The 16,373-nt window shown below is 42.1% G+C and overlaps 1 protein-coding gene across 1 annotated transcript; it reads left to right on the top strand.

Annotated features, from left to right (window-relative positions):
* The first annotated feature begins 403 nt into the window (after positions 1-403).
* GKN1 (gastrokine 1) lies at positions 404-9,269 on the top strand. Its single transcript, XM_069762157.1, has 6 exons — positions 404-436; positions 1,534-1,575; positions 1,973-2,110; positions 3,395-3,505; positions 4,890-5,025; positions 8,998-9,269. The coding sequence occupies exons 1-6, from the start codon at positions 425-427 to the stop codon at positions 9,087-9,089; spliced, it is 531 nt and encodes a 176-aa protein (XP_069618258.1). The 5' UTR covers positions 404-424; the 3' UTR covers positions 9,090-9,269.
* The last annotated feature ends 7,104 nt before the right edge of the window (positions 9,270-16,373 follow it).

Genomic DNA, 16,373 nt, shown 5'->3' with positions numbered 1-16,373 from the left:
TTTTGAGTAGTCCACTTCCAAGTATCCTGAAAAGGAATGTTCTAGACCTAATAATCTGAGCAAAGGCAGAATACAAAAGTGATATTTGCATTTTGTTTCATCAAAGAAAGTACACGGGAAATGCTGGACATATTTCTCTGAGACGTTCTACCTATTTTACACAATATTAAAATACCTATCCAGCCATTGGTTATCATCTATTTCTATTTGTTTATGATTTCACAAAATTGTATCCCATTAAATAAATTTGCCTTGTAAAGAAATGACGATAACGTTATCAAGCCCATGCGTCATTTTGAGGTGGACGTTTTCCAATTATTACAAATTTAGGCGCTGCCTGTTTAACAAAGACTCATTATCACCCATATATATGGCAGATACACTACCACTGCTCCCCTGCTTGTGGTCATCTCCAACACACAGAATGAAGGCTGTAGTAAGTATCTGCTGCTTCAGACTTCTCTGTCCATCTGCTTTCCTTCTCTAACCAAAGACCCTTCCTACTTTTGTAGAATGTAGAGCTGGAAGGGCAGTAAGCGCAATAGGGTCTTATCTGGATTAACATTAATAGAATCTGGGCAATGGTGGTCATCTGGTAGGGTTGCGACTTCTATGGTTTGTCCTGATGAAGTGAGACACTTCGAAAAACGTTGACCAATAAACCGCATTCCTCGATTCCTGACTTTCTCATCCTTCTTCCTCCGGCAATGCAGATTTAACCTGTTTTCACTCCAGTCCTACTATATTTGTAGGAATTTGGGGTAACAACAACCACTGTATTAACCATTATTGATCCCATATACAGCTCTGGCAAAAATTAAGAGACCACTGCAAAATTATCAGTTTGTCTGATTTTTCTCTTTATAGGTATATTTTTAAGTAAAATGTAAATTGTTCTTTAATTCTATAAACTTCAGACCTCAAATAATGCAAAGAAAACAAGTGCGTAATTATTTAGAAACAACAATACTAATGGTTTAACTCAGGAAGAGGTCAGAAATCAATATTTTGTGGAATAACCATGATTTTTAATCACAGCTTTCATGCGTCTTGGCATGCTTTCCACCAGTCTTTCTCACTGCTTCAGGCACAAAAATTTAAGCAGTTTTTCTTTGTTTGATGGCTTGTGACTATCAATAATCCTCTTGATTACATTCCAGAGGTTTTCAATGGGGTTCAGGTCTAGAGATTGGGCTGCCTATGACAGAGTTTTGATGCGGTGGTCTCTTAATTTTTGCCAGAGCTGTATGTTAGCCAGTTTTTCTAAGTGACAAATCCCCAGTACCAACCATCCTGGCAGATTTGCAACTTCAGCCTTTGCCCACAACTTCTGTGGAATTTCCAATAATGGACAACTTTTTTGAAGCAAAGAAGAAAAATATTAGTTGAACTCAATGATAGAAAATGGTTCACTAACTAGCTATCTAGTGAAATTAGGACACAATTCATATACCAACAATGTTCGTCTCTCTCATGTCATCAAGACGATCAGCTTTCATGGCTGACTCACTAACTCTCCTATTTGCTTTTCAGATCCTCCTCGCGGCCCTCCTTGGCGTGGTTTTTGCAACTGATGTAGGTTACATGTCCTTTTCATATATCCATAAAGACCATATACAAATGATGTGCCTATTAGCTGGGACTGATTAGAAATGGCTTGTGATGGATGACAATGACTATGATTAAATGTACATTATTGTAATCAGATAATTATTTTCAGCATTCCATCCATTCCTCAATCCCAAATACATCCCTAAGGGGATCTTTATATCCATATTCTGATTCAGGAAATATTGTTTTCTTTTTTCCCATAAAGTTAGTTTTCTTTATTTACATTTTTTTTTTACTAATTTTGGTATTTCCTTTAAAATATTTTCGTAAAGTAATGATCTTTTTACTTGTTAAAACCTTCACGGGATGTCATGAAAAACATCTGTACACATCTAATATAACTGTCCTTCATCACTTACAGAATATCAATATCAACAATCAAGGCAATGATGGAAGCAATGTCCACCAGACTGTAAACATTGATAATCACAATAGCATTGCCAATATAAACCATTACGATGGCTGGAACTCATGGAATTCCATGTGGGATTATGGAAACGTAAGTGTACTAGACTTGTGGTTCTAAACCAAATACCCCTTACTTCAATAAATTACAGAAAATAACCCCCAATGGCATAATTATATACTTTATTGTATCATCCCTAGATATGAAGGCTCACATTAATCAGTGTGTTCGCTTCAATTTCTGGCATAACCCATGCAAAAATTATTGCAAATTCTCACTTGTGCCAAAGTTGTGCAAAAATTTAACTTTTTCTGCTGCGCTCACAAAAAGTTAAAATGATAAAGTTGAAAAGCAGGCACTGTGAAATAAGTGTGGTCTCTGAGTTTAAGGCTACTTTCACACTAGCGTTTTTTGCAATACGTCGCAATGCGTCGTTTATGGGAAAAAACGCATCCTGCAAAGTTGTTTGCAGGATGCGTTTTTGCCCCATAGATTAACATTAGTGACGCATTGCGACGCATTGCCACACGTCGCAACCGTCGTGCGACGGTTGCGCCGTGTTGTGGCGGACCGCCGGGAGCAAAAAACGCTACATGTAACGTTTTTTGCTGCCGACGGACCGCTTTTTCCAACCGCGCATGCACGGCCGGAACTCCTCCCCCACCTCCCCGCACCTCACAATTGGGCAGCGGATGCGATGAAAATCTGCATCCGCTGCACCCATTGTGCGGCGCAAACAACGCTAGCGTCGGTAACCTCGGCCCAACGCACTGCGACGGGCCGAGCCCGACGCTAGTGTGAACGTAGCCTAAGAAACATTTATTAAACAGGAAGCTAGGAAATGGCACATGTTTTGGGGCCAATCTGTCTGTTCATAGTAGACAGATTGTATAGTTTCAATAAATTTGGCAGATTTGGGACTAACTAAAGAGTCACGTGAATTTAAATTATTTTGGCACAAACCATTCTGACCTAAGTTATTGACTGATGCCAGTTTATGCTTTGTATTACCTTGGAGAGTTCTTGGGAATAGAAAACGATTTACGCATAGTGACTTGTTTAAGGTAAGGGCTTAGGGTAAACATTTTTGACCAAGGTATGGTGGAACTGTTGGCTGGCATATTTCCACTTCAAAGTTCATAATATCACTTGCTTACTCTCAGATATCGTCCCCTTTATGACACTTTATTTCAGATTAGTCATCTCCAACCTGTTACTTTTTATCTGTCCTAAAATCATGTCTAGAGTACTAGTTATGCAACAGCTAGACAGCAAAACATTGAAGACCACTGGTTAAGATACATTAAAAAAACATGAAATTGGTTAAAGAATTCAGAAGCCGTAAGTTGTAATCAACGTCAACACATTTTCTTTCAGGGCATGTTTGCTGTCCGACTTATGGCCACTAGACATTGTGTGGTAAGCAGGATGAACAAAAATGTAGTCCCAAGCTTGGAACAACTGCAAAAAGCCAGCCAGGAGAGACAGGTGAGCTTCTCTATATCATACTGTGTATGATATGTATACATATATGATTTGTCCTTCTGTAGAACCTAAGGATACCCAGTTTGACACTGACCTAGGGAGTGATCTGGTTAAATGAGTTGTCCTATGGACAAAGTACATTTTAACTGATGCCCCTATGCGACATAATCTTATAAATGTGCCCCTGCTGTGTACTGTGTAATGGCCGTGTCTGACCATACAGGAACATGGTCTGATCATACCACATCTCCTGGGCAGGGGAGGAAGCAAAAGAGTATACTGACAGGACAGCATAGGATCATAGCTGCTGCTTTCTGTGAGGTAAAACATTTCACTGCCTGTTTAGAAACATGTTTTACCTCACAGAAAGGATCATCTGTGATCCTATACTGTCTTTATATTTAGTTTTGTTTCCTCCCTTTCCCAGGAGCTGTAATATGATCAGACCATGTTACAGGCCATTACACAGTACACAGCAGATTCACATTTATAAGATTATCTCAGCACAGAAAATTTTTTGTAATATATCCAACTGCGGAAATTATTTTTATTCCATCTATTAAATACAATTTACTTTGTTTGTGGGAAAACCCCCTTAAGGCTGTAAAGAATATGTAATATTGGCGGGATCAGCCATCCATTTAACGTACATGGTGGTGCCATGACTTTCACTGATAGGCATTGGGAAAAGGAAAATTGGGTACGTTGGATTTCAACATGTCTGATCCTTTTGCTCTCACTGGCAATAAAGAACTTGTGCATGTTTGGCTGAGTTCAGCAAACATTTGTATAGAAGAGAGGTCAGGAAAGTTAACTGTTGGACCAATGAGCCCATCAGAAGTGTATGGCCTGTCTCTTGTTATCCCTCATCTGTCAGGAATAGGTCACTGTGCCTGTAAATGTTCTTTGTATATCTAAAGGTCTAAACATCACATTTAAAATTTAGGAATACACTTTTAGTGAACATTATAGTGTCAAACTGACCTTGAGCACACATCCAAAAGATTAACATACACACGCACATATGATTTAATCTATGTTTTCGTTACACAACAATATTTATATGCAACCCGCCAAGTATAACTAAACAGGGGTGTGGGCTTGTAGATCTGGAAACATATCTTTCTTTATTTTCCATAAATGCAAATGATAAAAATCTAATCTGAAATAAGAAGCCTTGCAACGTCACCGTATGTACATCTCATCCAAGTAATGCTTAACATCTACTGTCTTCTGAAATGTCAAAGGCCGAGATCACAGAGCATCGATGACTGAAAAGTGTGCAAATATTTATCTCTTCACAGTCTAGAAAAAGCCAAGATTTGAAGTTATTTCACAGAATGATACAGTTTAGTTCAACCCTTGTTCTATTTCCATGTTTTTACAGAATCCCAATGCTCCCCCTCCAAGGTCCTTGTCCTACACAATCTCTCAGAACAAAGTCAAGAACGTGGCACAGTTTGGTAAACACATTGAATCTCTTTGCAAAGGGGTCCCAACCTTCCTTGCCCAAGAAAACCAAGGTACGTTATTGGGTAGCTAACGAACAGATGTTTAGATTGATGAATATCTTTAAAGAGGACCTGTCAGCAGGTCAATAGTGGCCTTTTTTGCTCATTTTATTCCTTCTGCTCCCCTTAGTATTCTGATTTTGTTTTGTTATAAATCAGTTCCAGATAAATGGGCCTTTTTATTTAGTAACATTTTTTCATAGTCTTTACCAAGGGGGCATTGCTCACAGGGTAGCAATGCAGAGGATCCTAAAGACACCCCCCCAGACAAACCATTGAGCAACGCTCCCTTGGAGTAGCACTTCTGCCATAAAATACACTTTTGATGAGTTGTACGGATGGGTGTGACTACGCACCGTTATGCCCGGGCTAAACTTATTTTGATAGAGCTGATTCAAACTAGAGTGAAAATGCCAAAAGTTTCCAAAATGTTTATAAAACTAAGCATTGCACTTAAATGTAGCAACTTTTCAAAGCATTTACTCTACTTTTCTGGCGTAAATTCTTTAATGAAACGGCCCCACTGTGTTCCTGCTTTTGATGACTACATCTTAAAGGGAGCCTTATATGTCAGCAACATGCTATAGAGTAGGATAAGCTGAGCAGATTTATATACACATTTGTGAGAAAACATGCAGTATGACACTGCCCACTGGATTGTTTTGCCCAGAATGAGCATGAATATCAATCAGTAATTTATAAAAATTACAGACTTTTTTACACAAAACTATACATTTATTTGTTCAGCTCTTCCTTCTCTATAACATAATGCTGGTAGCTGGAGTCTTTTCCTGGTGACAGGTTTCATGTCATAAGTAGTAGGGGTTAAAGGGAACCTGTCACCCCCAAAATCGAAGGTGAGCTAAGCCCACCAGCATCAAAGGCTTATCTACAGCATTCTGTAATGCTGTATATAAGCCCCCGACGTAACCTGAAAGATCAGAAAAAGAGGTTAGATTATACTGACCCAGGGGCGGTCCCGCTGCGGTCCGGTCCAATGGGCGTCGCGGTCATGTCCGGGGCCTCCTATCTTCTTACGATGACATCCTCTTTTTGTCTTCATGCTGTGGCTCCGGCGTACTTTGTCTGCCCTGTTGAGGGTAGAGCAAAGTACTGCAGTGCGCAGGTGCCGGGAAAGGTCAGAGAGGAGCGGCGCCTGCCCACTGCAGTACTTTGCTCTGCCCTCAACAGGGCAGACAAAGTACGCCGGAGCTGGAGCCGCAGCGTGAAGACAAGAAGAGCACGTCATCCTATGAAGATCAGAGGCCCCGGGCCTGACTGCAATGCCCATCGGATCGGACCGCCCCTGGGTGAGCATAATCTAAAGGTACCGTCACACTGAACGATATCAGTAGTGATCTGTGACGTTGCAGCGTCCTGGCTAGCGATATCGTCCAGTGTGACAGGCAGAAGCGATCAGGATCCTGCTGTGCCATCGTTCGTCGCTGCAGAAAGTCCAGAACTTTATTTCGTCGCTGGACTCCCTGCAGACATCGCTGAATCGGCGTGTGTGACGCCGATTCAGCGATGTCTTCACTGGTATCCAGGGTAAACATCGGGTTACTAAGCGCAGGGCCGCGCTTAGTAACCCGATGTTTACCCTGGTTACCAGCGTAAAAGTAAAAAAACCCAAACACTACATACTTACCTTCCGCTGTCTGTCCCCGGCGATCTGCTTCTCTGCACTGTGAGCGCTGGCCAGCCGGAAAGCAGAGCACAGCGGTGACGTCACCGCTGTGCTTTCCGGCCTCTGTGCTTACACAGTGCAGAGGAAAGCAGAGCGCTGGAGGACAGACACCGGAATGTAAGTATGTAGTGTTTTTTTTTTTTTACTTTTACGCTGGTAACCAGGGTAAACATCGGGTTACTAAGCGTGGCCCTGCGCTTAGTAACCCGATGTTTACCCTGGTTTCCAGGGAATCGGCATCGTTGGTCGCTGGAGCGCTGTCTGTGTGACAGCTCCCCAGCGACCAAACAGCGACGCTGCAGCGATCGACATCGTTGTCGGTATCGCTGCAGCGTCGCTTAGTGTGACGGTACCTTAACCTCTTTTTCTCATCTTTCAGGATACATCAGGGGCTTATCTACAGCACTACAGAATTCTGTAGATAAGTCCCTGATGTCGGTGGGCTTAGCTCACCTTCGATTTTGGGGGTGACAGGTTCCCTTTAAACAATTCTTCAACTCTCCATCCTAAATAACTCCCAAGGCTACTGGATTCCTAAAGGTACTGTCACACTAGACGATATCGCTAGCGATCCGTGACGTTGCAGCGTCCTCGCTAGCGATATCGTCCAGTGTGACAGGCAGCAGCGATCAGGCCCCTGCTGGGAGATCGCTGGTCGGGGAAGAAAGTCCAGAACTTTATTTCGTCGCTGGACTCCCCGCAGACATCGCTGAATCGGCGTGTGCGACACCGATTCAGCGATGTCTTTGCTGGTAACCAGGGTAAACATCGGGTAACTAAGCGCAGGGCCGCGCTTAGTAACCCGATGTTTACCCTGGTTACCATCCTAAAAGTAAAAAAACAAACAGTACATACTTACCTACAGCCGTCTGTCCTCCAGCGCTGTGCTCTGCTCTCCTCCTGCTCTGGCTGTGAGCGTCGGTCAGCCGGAAAGCAGAGCGGTGACGTCACCGCTCTGCTTTCTGGCTGCCCGGAGCTCACAGCCAGACCAGAGAAGCAGAGCGCCGAGGACAGACGGCTGTAGGTAAGTATGTAGCGTTTGTTTTTTTACTTTTTAGGATGGTAACCAGGGTAAACATCGGGTTACTAAGCGCGGCCCTGCGCTTAGTTACCCGATGTTTACCCTGGTTACCGGGGACCTCGGGATCGTTGGTCGCTGGAGAGCTGTCTGTGTGACAGCTCTCCAGCGACCAAACAGCGACGCTGCAGCGATCCGGATCGTTGTCGGTATCGCTGCAGCGTCGCTATGTGTGACGGTACCTTAAGAGTATATGGGCCAGTAAGATTTTGAACTTAACAGCAATCACTCCTGAATTTTTATGTTTTCAGTGAAACTAGGCAGAAAAATCATCTCAGCTACTACATTAAAAGGGGTTGTCCATGACTTTAACATTGACGTCCTCTTCTTAGGATAGGTCATCAATGTCCTATCTCTAAACAGCAAAAGCACAAAAAGAGGATTCAGAGATCCTCCAAAAATTAGAAAAAAACAGCAAAACACGGCAGAGGTTCTTACCTGCCTAGGCCTCCAAACAAATACACTAACAGGATGCAGTGGACCCATGTGGTTAAACTAGAAACACAGGTGCAGCACTATCCAAATGCACCCCATGTGCACAGACACCACAGTTTACAAGCAGAAAATAGGCCCAACTGCACCCCGAAAGGGTCATCAATGTCTGATCGGTGGGGTTGCGATACCCGACACCGCAGCAGGTCAGCTGTTCATGGTGGTGGCGGCGGCAGCTGGAAGTGCTCAGTTGAGGAGCTGCACATCATTGCACCATGAATTGAATAGTGGCTGTGGCCGGGTATTGCACTTCCACCCCCTATAGAGTTAAATAGAGGGGCAGATATGCAGTACTTGCCCGTGGCCACGCTATAGTCAAAGGAGCTGTGTTGTTTAGGTCCATTACTGAGCAGTTCCTGCCACCGCTGACACCAGGAAAAGCTATTTGGCGGGGATGCCAGGTGTCATACCCCCACTGGTCAGACATTGATGACCTATCCTAAGTGTTAAAGTTATGGACAACCTCTTTAAAATACACGTACAATATAAAGCAAATGTCAATGAGGGTTTTTTTTCAGATGCACTCTGTCCTATTTCCATGCTTTGAAGTCATTAACTTCTTGCCAAGTGATTTTAAAGGTCATTTAAATTTAGAAGGTCTCAAAAGTTCATTATGTTTTTATTAATATGTTCCCTGTGTTTCATTAAATATCATGGTTTGCTCAGCTAAAAAGGGTGGAAGGGGCAATAACAAGCTGGTGTTACATGTCCTCTTGGTTTCTCTTAGGTGCTGGCTTTTTTGCGGACCTGCATGGCTGTACTAACCTCGGCCTTCTGAGATTTTTGGGCATCTCTCTGTGTGGGAATATTGGATGCTAGACCTCCTGCCTTCACTACTCCTAATCTAAATGAACGCGCCTGGCTGCTGTGATTAGACCCCCACTGCCCTGCATCTGATTCCCTCTCATATCTATTCTGTGTGTCCGCTGGTCAGATAGTCCGTGTTTTTATACATAAAATAAGATGACATGTTTATGAATAAAGAGCTACCGTAAACACAGCTGCCGCGTTTCACCGTTTCCACTCTGTATCCAATGTTATTATAATTAGCAAATATTTAGGACACATAATACAATGAGCAGCAAAATCCGTAAGAACATAAGACAGTTTTTCATTTCATTTCCAGTGGTGGCTGAATTTGTGACTGTCTTCTGGTGGTGGCTGAATCTGTGAATGTATGTTGCCGGTATTTTCAATAATCAGGTTCTTTCGGTTTACGCTCAAAACATCAACAAGGCCAATTATAGGTAATTTATTTAGAAACTCTTATGAAAAACTTTAGGTGATGATTTCTGCAAAGCCCTGTGGACATTAATAGTGATATTTAAGTGAGTAAAATAATTAAGTAAATAAAATATTCAATTAATTAATCATGGCAGCTCAATCCTATTCAAGTAATTGGAACTGAACTGCAATATTGGTTGACCAGTTAACCCCTTAGTGACGGAGCCAAATTTTTTAAATCTGACCACTTTATGTGGTCATAACTCTTGAACGCTTCAACAAATCCCAGTGATTTTGAGACTGTTTTTTCATGACACATTATACTTTATGATTATGGTAAATTTAGGTCAATATGTTTTGTGTTTATTTATATAAAATATCAAAAATTTGAGAAAAATGTTAAAAAATTAGCAATTTTCAAAATTTGAATGATTATCCCATTATTCCAGATAGCCATACCACAGCAAACCATTGATAAATAATATTTACCTCATGTCGGCTTTACATCAGCATCATTTGTAAAATGTTCTTTTATTTTGTTAGCATTTTAGGAGGTTTAAAAATGTAGCAGCAATTTTTCATTTTTTCAAAGAAATTTACTAAATTTATTATTTTAGGGAACTATCCATGTTTGAAGTGACTTTAGGGGTCCCATATATTGGGAAACCCCCAAACGTGATACCATTTCAAAAACAGCACCCCCTGACATATCGAGAACTGCTGTCAGGTAGTTTATTAACCCTTCAGGTGCTTTACAGGAATTAATGCAAAGTGGCATGACAGAAGTGAAAATGTGCATTTTTACCACATAAATGCCTCTAACTTCTGAACAGATTACTACAGCTGTCAGACTCTAAGGCCGCTATTTGGTCATGAATTGCCACGGCAAACAACAGGGCCACAAAATCATGATCTGAGGGCACCAATTGGGATAAAGAGGAAGCCCCCACACTCTGCTAATCATATATAATGATGTAGTCACTATTGACAGCTGCATCTAAGGGGTTAAACAGATTTGGACGGTGCAAACACTGATCGTGGCTGATGCAGCAAGTTGTCAGCTATAGTGCACAACCGACAGATGCTGGATTGTTACCTGTTGGGGGAGGCTATTCTCTTATATGTCAGGTCAGTTAAAAGATGTATTGGCTGTCATTAAGGGGTTAAAATAGGTCATCGCCCTTCTATAGGTTAAGTGATAAGTTGTTGATCAGGGGAGTCTGACTACTGGGACCCTAAAGGTACCGTCACATTAAGCGACGCTGCAGCAATATAGACAACGATGCCGATCGCTGCAGCGTCGCTGTTTAGTCGTTGTGTGGTCGCTGGAGAGCTGTCACACAGACAGCTCTCCAGTGAACGATGCCGAAGTCCCCGGGTAACCAGGGTAAACATCGGGTTACTAAGCGCAGGGCCGCGCTTAGTAACCCGATGTTTACCCTGGTTACCATTGTAAATGTAAAAAAAACCAAACACTACATACTTACATTCCAGTGTCTGTCACGTCCCCCGGCGTCAGCTTCCCTGCACTGTGTAAGCGCCGGCCGTAAAGCAGACCGGTGACGTCACCGCTGTGCTCTGCTTTACGGCCGGCCGGCGCTGACACAATGCAGGGAAGCTGACGCCGGGGGACGCGACAGACACCGGAATGTAAGTATATGTAGTGTTTTTTTTTCTACATTTACAATGGTAACCAGGGTAAATATCGGGTTACTAAGCGCGGCCTTACGCTTAGTAACCCGATGTTTACCCTGGTTACAAGTGAAGACATCGCTGGATCGGCATCACACACGCCGATTCAGCGATGTCAGCGGGTGATCCAGTGACGAAATAAAGTTCTGGCCTTCTAGCTCCGACCAGCGATGTCACAGCAGGATCCTGATCGCTGCTGCGTGTCAAACACAACGAGATCGCTATCCAGGACGCTGCAACATCACGGATCGCTATCATTATCATTCTAAAGTTGCTCAGTGTGAAGGTACCTTAGCCGATTGGCAGAATGGGGCATTTTATGCTCTTTAGAATGGAGCGACAGTATGCATATTTGACCTAAATTAATTTCATTAAATGGTTCTGCTTAGCACTGAGATCAGTTTTTTTATGACAACCCCATGGCAAATGAATGGAACATCGATAGGGCGTCTGATCTTCTGAGCCTTTTTTTTAAGTAGAAGTTCCCAGTCTGGAATGAAAATTCGATCAGTGCAGGTCCCAGTAGTACTACACCCACCTATCAGCTAGTTTTCACCTATCCTGCAGGTCAGTGATAACTGGTTTCGACCAGACAACACACAGTTGTGCCTGGTAAATGAAGGAGAACAGTAAGTGCTGAGGCCCACTCAGTCAGTTGATGGCAAGGGATTTGGAAGTTGAACATCTACCAACCTGATATGATAGTGGTGGTCTATCATAAGGACAAGCCTTGTAGTCCAGGAAAATCTCTTTAAATGATAACATTCTTTCCAACTGGAGCCACCACTAGGAGAAGTTAAGAGCTTACTATATGTGGTTAATATGTTTAATGTATAATCACTTATATGCCCTAAACTCCCACTCATGTTCATTAAAGGGAACCTGTCACCCCCAAAATCGAAGGTGAGCTAAGCCCACCGGCATCAGGGGCTTATCTACAGCATTCTGGAATGCTGTAGATAAGCCCTCGATGTATCCTGAAAGATGAGAAAAAGAGGTTAGATTATACTCACCATGGGGCGGTCCCGCTGCGGTCCGGTCTGATGGGCGTCTCGGTCCAGTCCGGGGCCTCGCATCTTCTTACGATGACATCCTCTTCTTGTCTTCACGCTGCGACTCAGGTGCAGGTGTACTTTGTCTGCCCTGTTGAGTGCAGGTCAAAGTACTGCAGTGCGCAGGCAGATCGGGAAGATGAGTTGTTGGCCAATAAATGTTCACACGACAGATATTAAAACTGTACGGGTTCATCAGCTTATGTTTTCTCACAAAGCCAAAAGTTTGAAAAATGGTGTCCCCATAAGACGCTTTCAAGGGAATACATTTTGATTCTTCAACGGGAACTGGTTGATCAACTAATAACATCAATGGTCCCCTTTCTCTCTGTTTCTCAGCAGGTCACAGGAACCAAAGGCTAATTAACATTGTCGACAGATCTAAGACTAATTTTTTGAACAATTTACACTAAACATATAAAAAAATAGACAAAAATAAAATTTATATACATAAAGTATATACTGTGTACTGCTGTTGAAAATTGAAAATTGAAAATGCAAGCCAATCTGCAGCCAGCAAGATACAGAGCAGGACAAACTGAAAAGACTGATATACAAGTTTATGTGAAAAAAGTCAGTATAATTTGTGTTTGATTAATTTAAATGTCTGCTGAACTGCTGATTATGGACTTTTAAGTCAAGTGGGCGATCCCGATCAGTGAATGACAGCCTTCTTTTTCTATATGTGCATACGGAAATAACTGTCAGTCACTGATTAGGTCTGCCGCCTACTTATCTGAAAAGTCTAAAATGTGCAGATATTGAAATAAATTAAACACAAGTTACGGTATATTAAATCTTTTCCCAGAGACACAAACCTCATATATATCAATCTGCTCAGCTCCTCCCGCTTTGTAACACGCTGCATTTTCAATTTGAGGGGTTTGCCATAAGCCATCTGTCAATGTTACTCATGCATGAGAGGAATCTAAAATAGCAGAAAACGCACACCAACAAATATACAAATGTTTAATAATGTTTGATAAGAAAAAGAAGACAGGATAATAATGCTGTCAACACTGTGACAAACTCCCCAGGATCCAACACAGCGGGATCCATGCATCATCCCACACATAAGGAATGAGCAGATTATCTTATCACTAATCTTTCCTCACTAGTCTCATATTACGATAAACTATAAGTAGTGTAAGAAATTATTTCCTCATAAAATTTTAAGAGACTGAAAGAGATTATAGTTGCGAGGTTACGATGGGCTCTTGATGGAGCATATCCACAATACCGAGACAGATTGCATAAGCGATCATACATGGGATTTTTGGTGCCCAGAAACTCCTTTGTGCTTTTCATCTGAAAACATCGACCCACATTTTTGGGTGTTTTTTACTTGAAAATAGTATAGTTTATCAAGTATTTGTGCCAAAGTTTAGAGACATTTACACCTCTATAAAAGTCTAGTGAAGAGTGAATGTGGCTTGCTTCTTGACCTCGGATTTAGGGTTATGCAGTGAGCCCTTCCAACTGAAAGAAGATTCTAAAGAAGCATGACCTCTATGTGTGAATTAGCCCAGCAGCATGGTGGTTGGGAGAAAAGAAAGGGTATTCTCATCTTATATATCAGTAAGTCTGCAAACTCTGCACTCCTACAAGGATTTGTATTATTATTGGTTGATTCACTTAGAATGCAATTATATTTTTAGCCTTAATTGATGGTATAATATATGGCATATGACAGCAAAGATGACAGCATATTTCACAATGTAATTAAAGGTGGCCATCAGAGGTGTATCTAGGTTTTCTGGCACCCGGGGCAAGAACTCAGCTTTGCCCTCCCCCCCCCTCCCCAGCACATACGCGATTTGTACACTTAGTCACGCGCCAACGAGCTGCTTTCCCTAATTCTCTCAATGTTCAGCGAAAAACTGAGAGAAGCAGGTAGAACACCTCATTGTCATATGACAGCAAATATGAAAATCACATATCACACATGAGTGAAGTGGCCATGTGATGACTGCTAGAACCTGAAAGCAGAGCTTAATCCTGACAGTTAGGATATTACACGTTGTTAGGACTGGCTACAGGGCTTCATTTTATAATTAAAGGGTGGGTCCAGGTTTGAGATGAAAGTCTGAAGTCATTCTATGTGACTGCAGGATTCTGAATTCTCACAGCACAAGCACTGCACACTTTTAGGATTCTCCCTTGCCGGTGGCCAGAGTGGACGGTCATGATAGCACAAGTATGTGATTTGGATACTTCTGGCCACATTCTAACTAGACGTGTCCGGCCTCAGACAATTCATTTTCATTGAATGAGGCCACACATGTCTAGTCAGCACGTGACCACATGTATGTAAATCACCAATATCAGAGAATTATGATAGCAGTGCGCACTGTGAGAATTCAGAAGTCTGCAGTCACATAGTATGACTGCAGACTCATCACAACCTTGGACATCCCCTTTAATGTTCCTAACATAAATAAAAATATGAGAATAAGTATCAGAAAAAAAACACATTTACATCCAGGTACCTGATAGATGACATTTCTGGAGTCGCCTCTTTCTTTTCATCTTGTCCAGATGCCATGATGACTCTTCTCATCCACCGGCAGAGCTCGTTTCTGCAGACTTCCATCTTCTCCTGTCTTTTGCAGCACATCCCGACACAACACCCTTAAAGATAGCAGTGTTATTATAATGCTCCGGAATCAAAATATCTGCCCTAGGCTGAGCGCCTGAGTAAATAATTGCACCTCACTTTATTCCCAGCACATAATATGACCCTCACTGTCCCTCTTATGGTACATGCCATCCACACTTCCCTCTCTCTTTTCCATACTTCACACTGCCTTCTCATACTGTGTCCCTCCTAGAGAACCCAGTCTCTCTACTGTGCCCCTTCATTATACTCCTCCTACTTGGCATACTGTCTCCTCCTGGCTGTTACCCTCACACTACTCAGTATCTATTCTGTGCCCACTCACACTTTCCTCCCCCATAGTGTCTGCACACATTTCTAATAGCATCCTCATGTACATCCCCCCTGCTAACTATACTATCTCCTCACTTATTTACCCCTTTCCCTTTGCTCTCTATATTTCCTCCTCACACATTCCCCCGACTCCCCATACTGTGTCCCCACACATCCCATCACCCTCGCTCCCAATACTGTGTCAGCACACATTTTTCCCTTCGCTACTGTGTCCACCCCATCTCCCCACTCATACCCACAGAATACAGAGTGTATAGTACAGTGGTAAGGTGTGCAGGCTTGCAAATAGAGAGCTGTGAGTTCGAACCCCAGCAATGAAAGTTAATTTTTTCTTGACCAGCTTAGAGATGCCCTTAATCTGGTAGACTGGGACAATATCCTCAGAAATAAGAATTCAGATAATAAATGGAAAATGTTTAAGAACATCCTAAATAGGCAGTGTAAGCGGTTTATACCTTGTGGGAGTAAAAGGACTAGAAATAGGAAAAACCCAATGTGGCTAAACAAAGAAGTAAGACAGGCAATTAACAGTAAAAAGAAAGCATTTGCACTACTAAAGCAGGATGGCACCATTGAAGCTCTAAAAAACTATAGGGAGAAAAATACTTTATCTAAAAAACTAATTAAAGCTGCCAAAAAGGAAACAGAGAAGCACATTGCTAAGGAGAGTAAAACTAATCCCAAACTGTTCTTCAACTATATCAATAGTAAAAGAATAAAAACTGAAAATGTAGGCCCCTTAAAAAATAGTGAGGAAAGAATGGTTGTAGATGACGAGGAAAACGCTAACATATTAAACACCTTCTTCTCCACGGTATTCACGGTGGAAAATGAAATGCTAGGTGAAATCCCAAGAAACAATGAAAACCCTATATTAAGGGTCACCAATCTAACCCAAGAAGAGGTGCGAAACCGGCTAAATAAGATTAAAATAGATAAATCTCCGGGTCCGGATGGCATACACCCACGAGTACTAAGAGAACTAAGTAATGTAATAGATAAACCAATATTTCTTATTTTTAGGGACTCTATAGCGACGGGGTCTGTTCCGCAGGACTGGCGCATAGCAAATGTGGTGCCAATATTCAAAAAGGGCTCTAAAAGTGAACCTGGAAATTATAGGCCAGTAAGTCTAACCTCTATTGTTGGTAAAATATTTGAGGGGTTTCTGAGGGATGTTATTCT

This window comes from Ranitomeya imitator, chromosome 4 (genome assembly GCF_032444005.1).
Source record: "Ranitomeya imitator isolate aRanImi1 chromosome 4, aRanImi1.pri, whole genome shotgun sequence".
In the NCBI taxonomy this organism is placed as follows: Eukaryota; Metazoa; Chordata; class Amphibia; order Anura; family Dendrobatidae; genus Ranitomeya; species Ranitomeya imitator.
The sequence above is the reverse complement of the archived record's forward strand: the minus strand, read 5'-3'. Positions and strand labels throughout refer to the sequence as shown.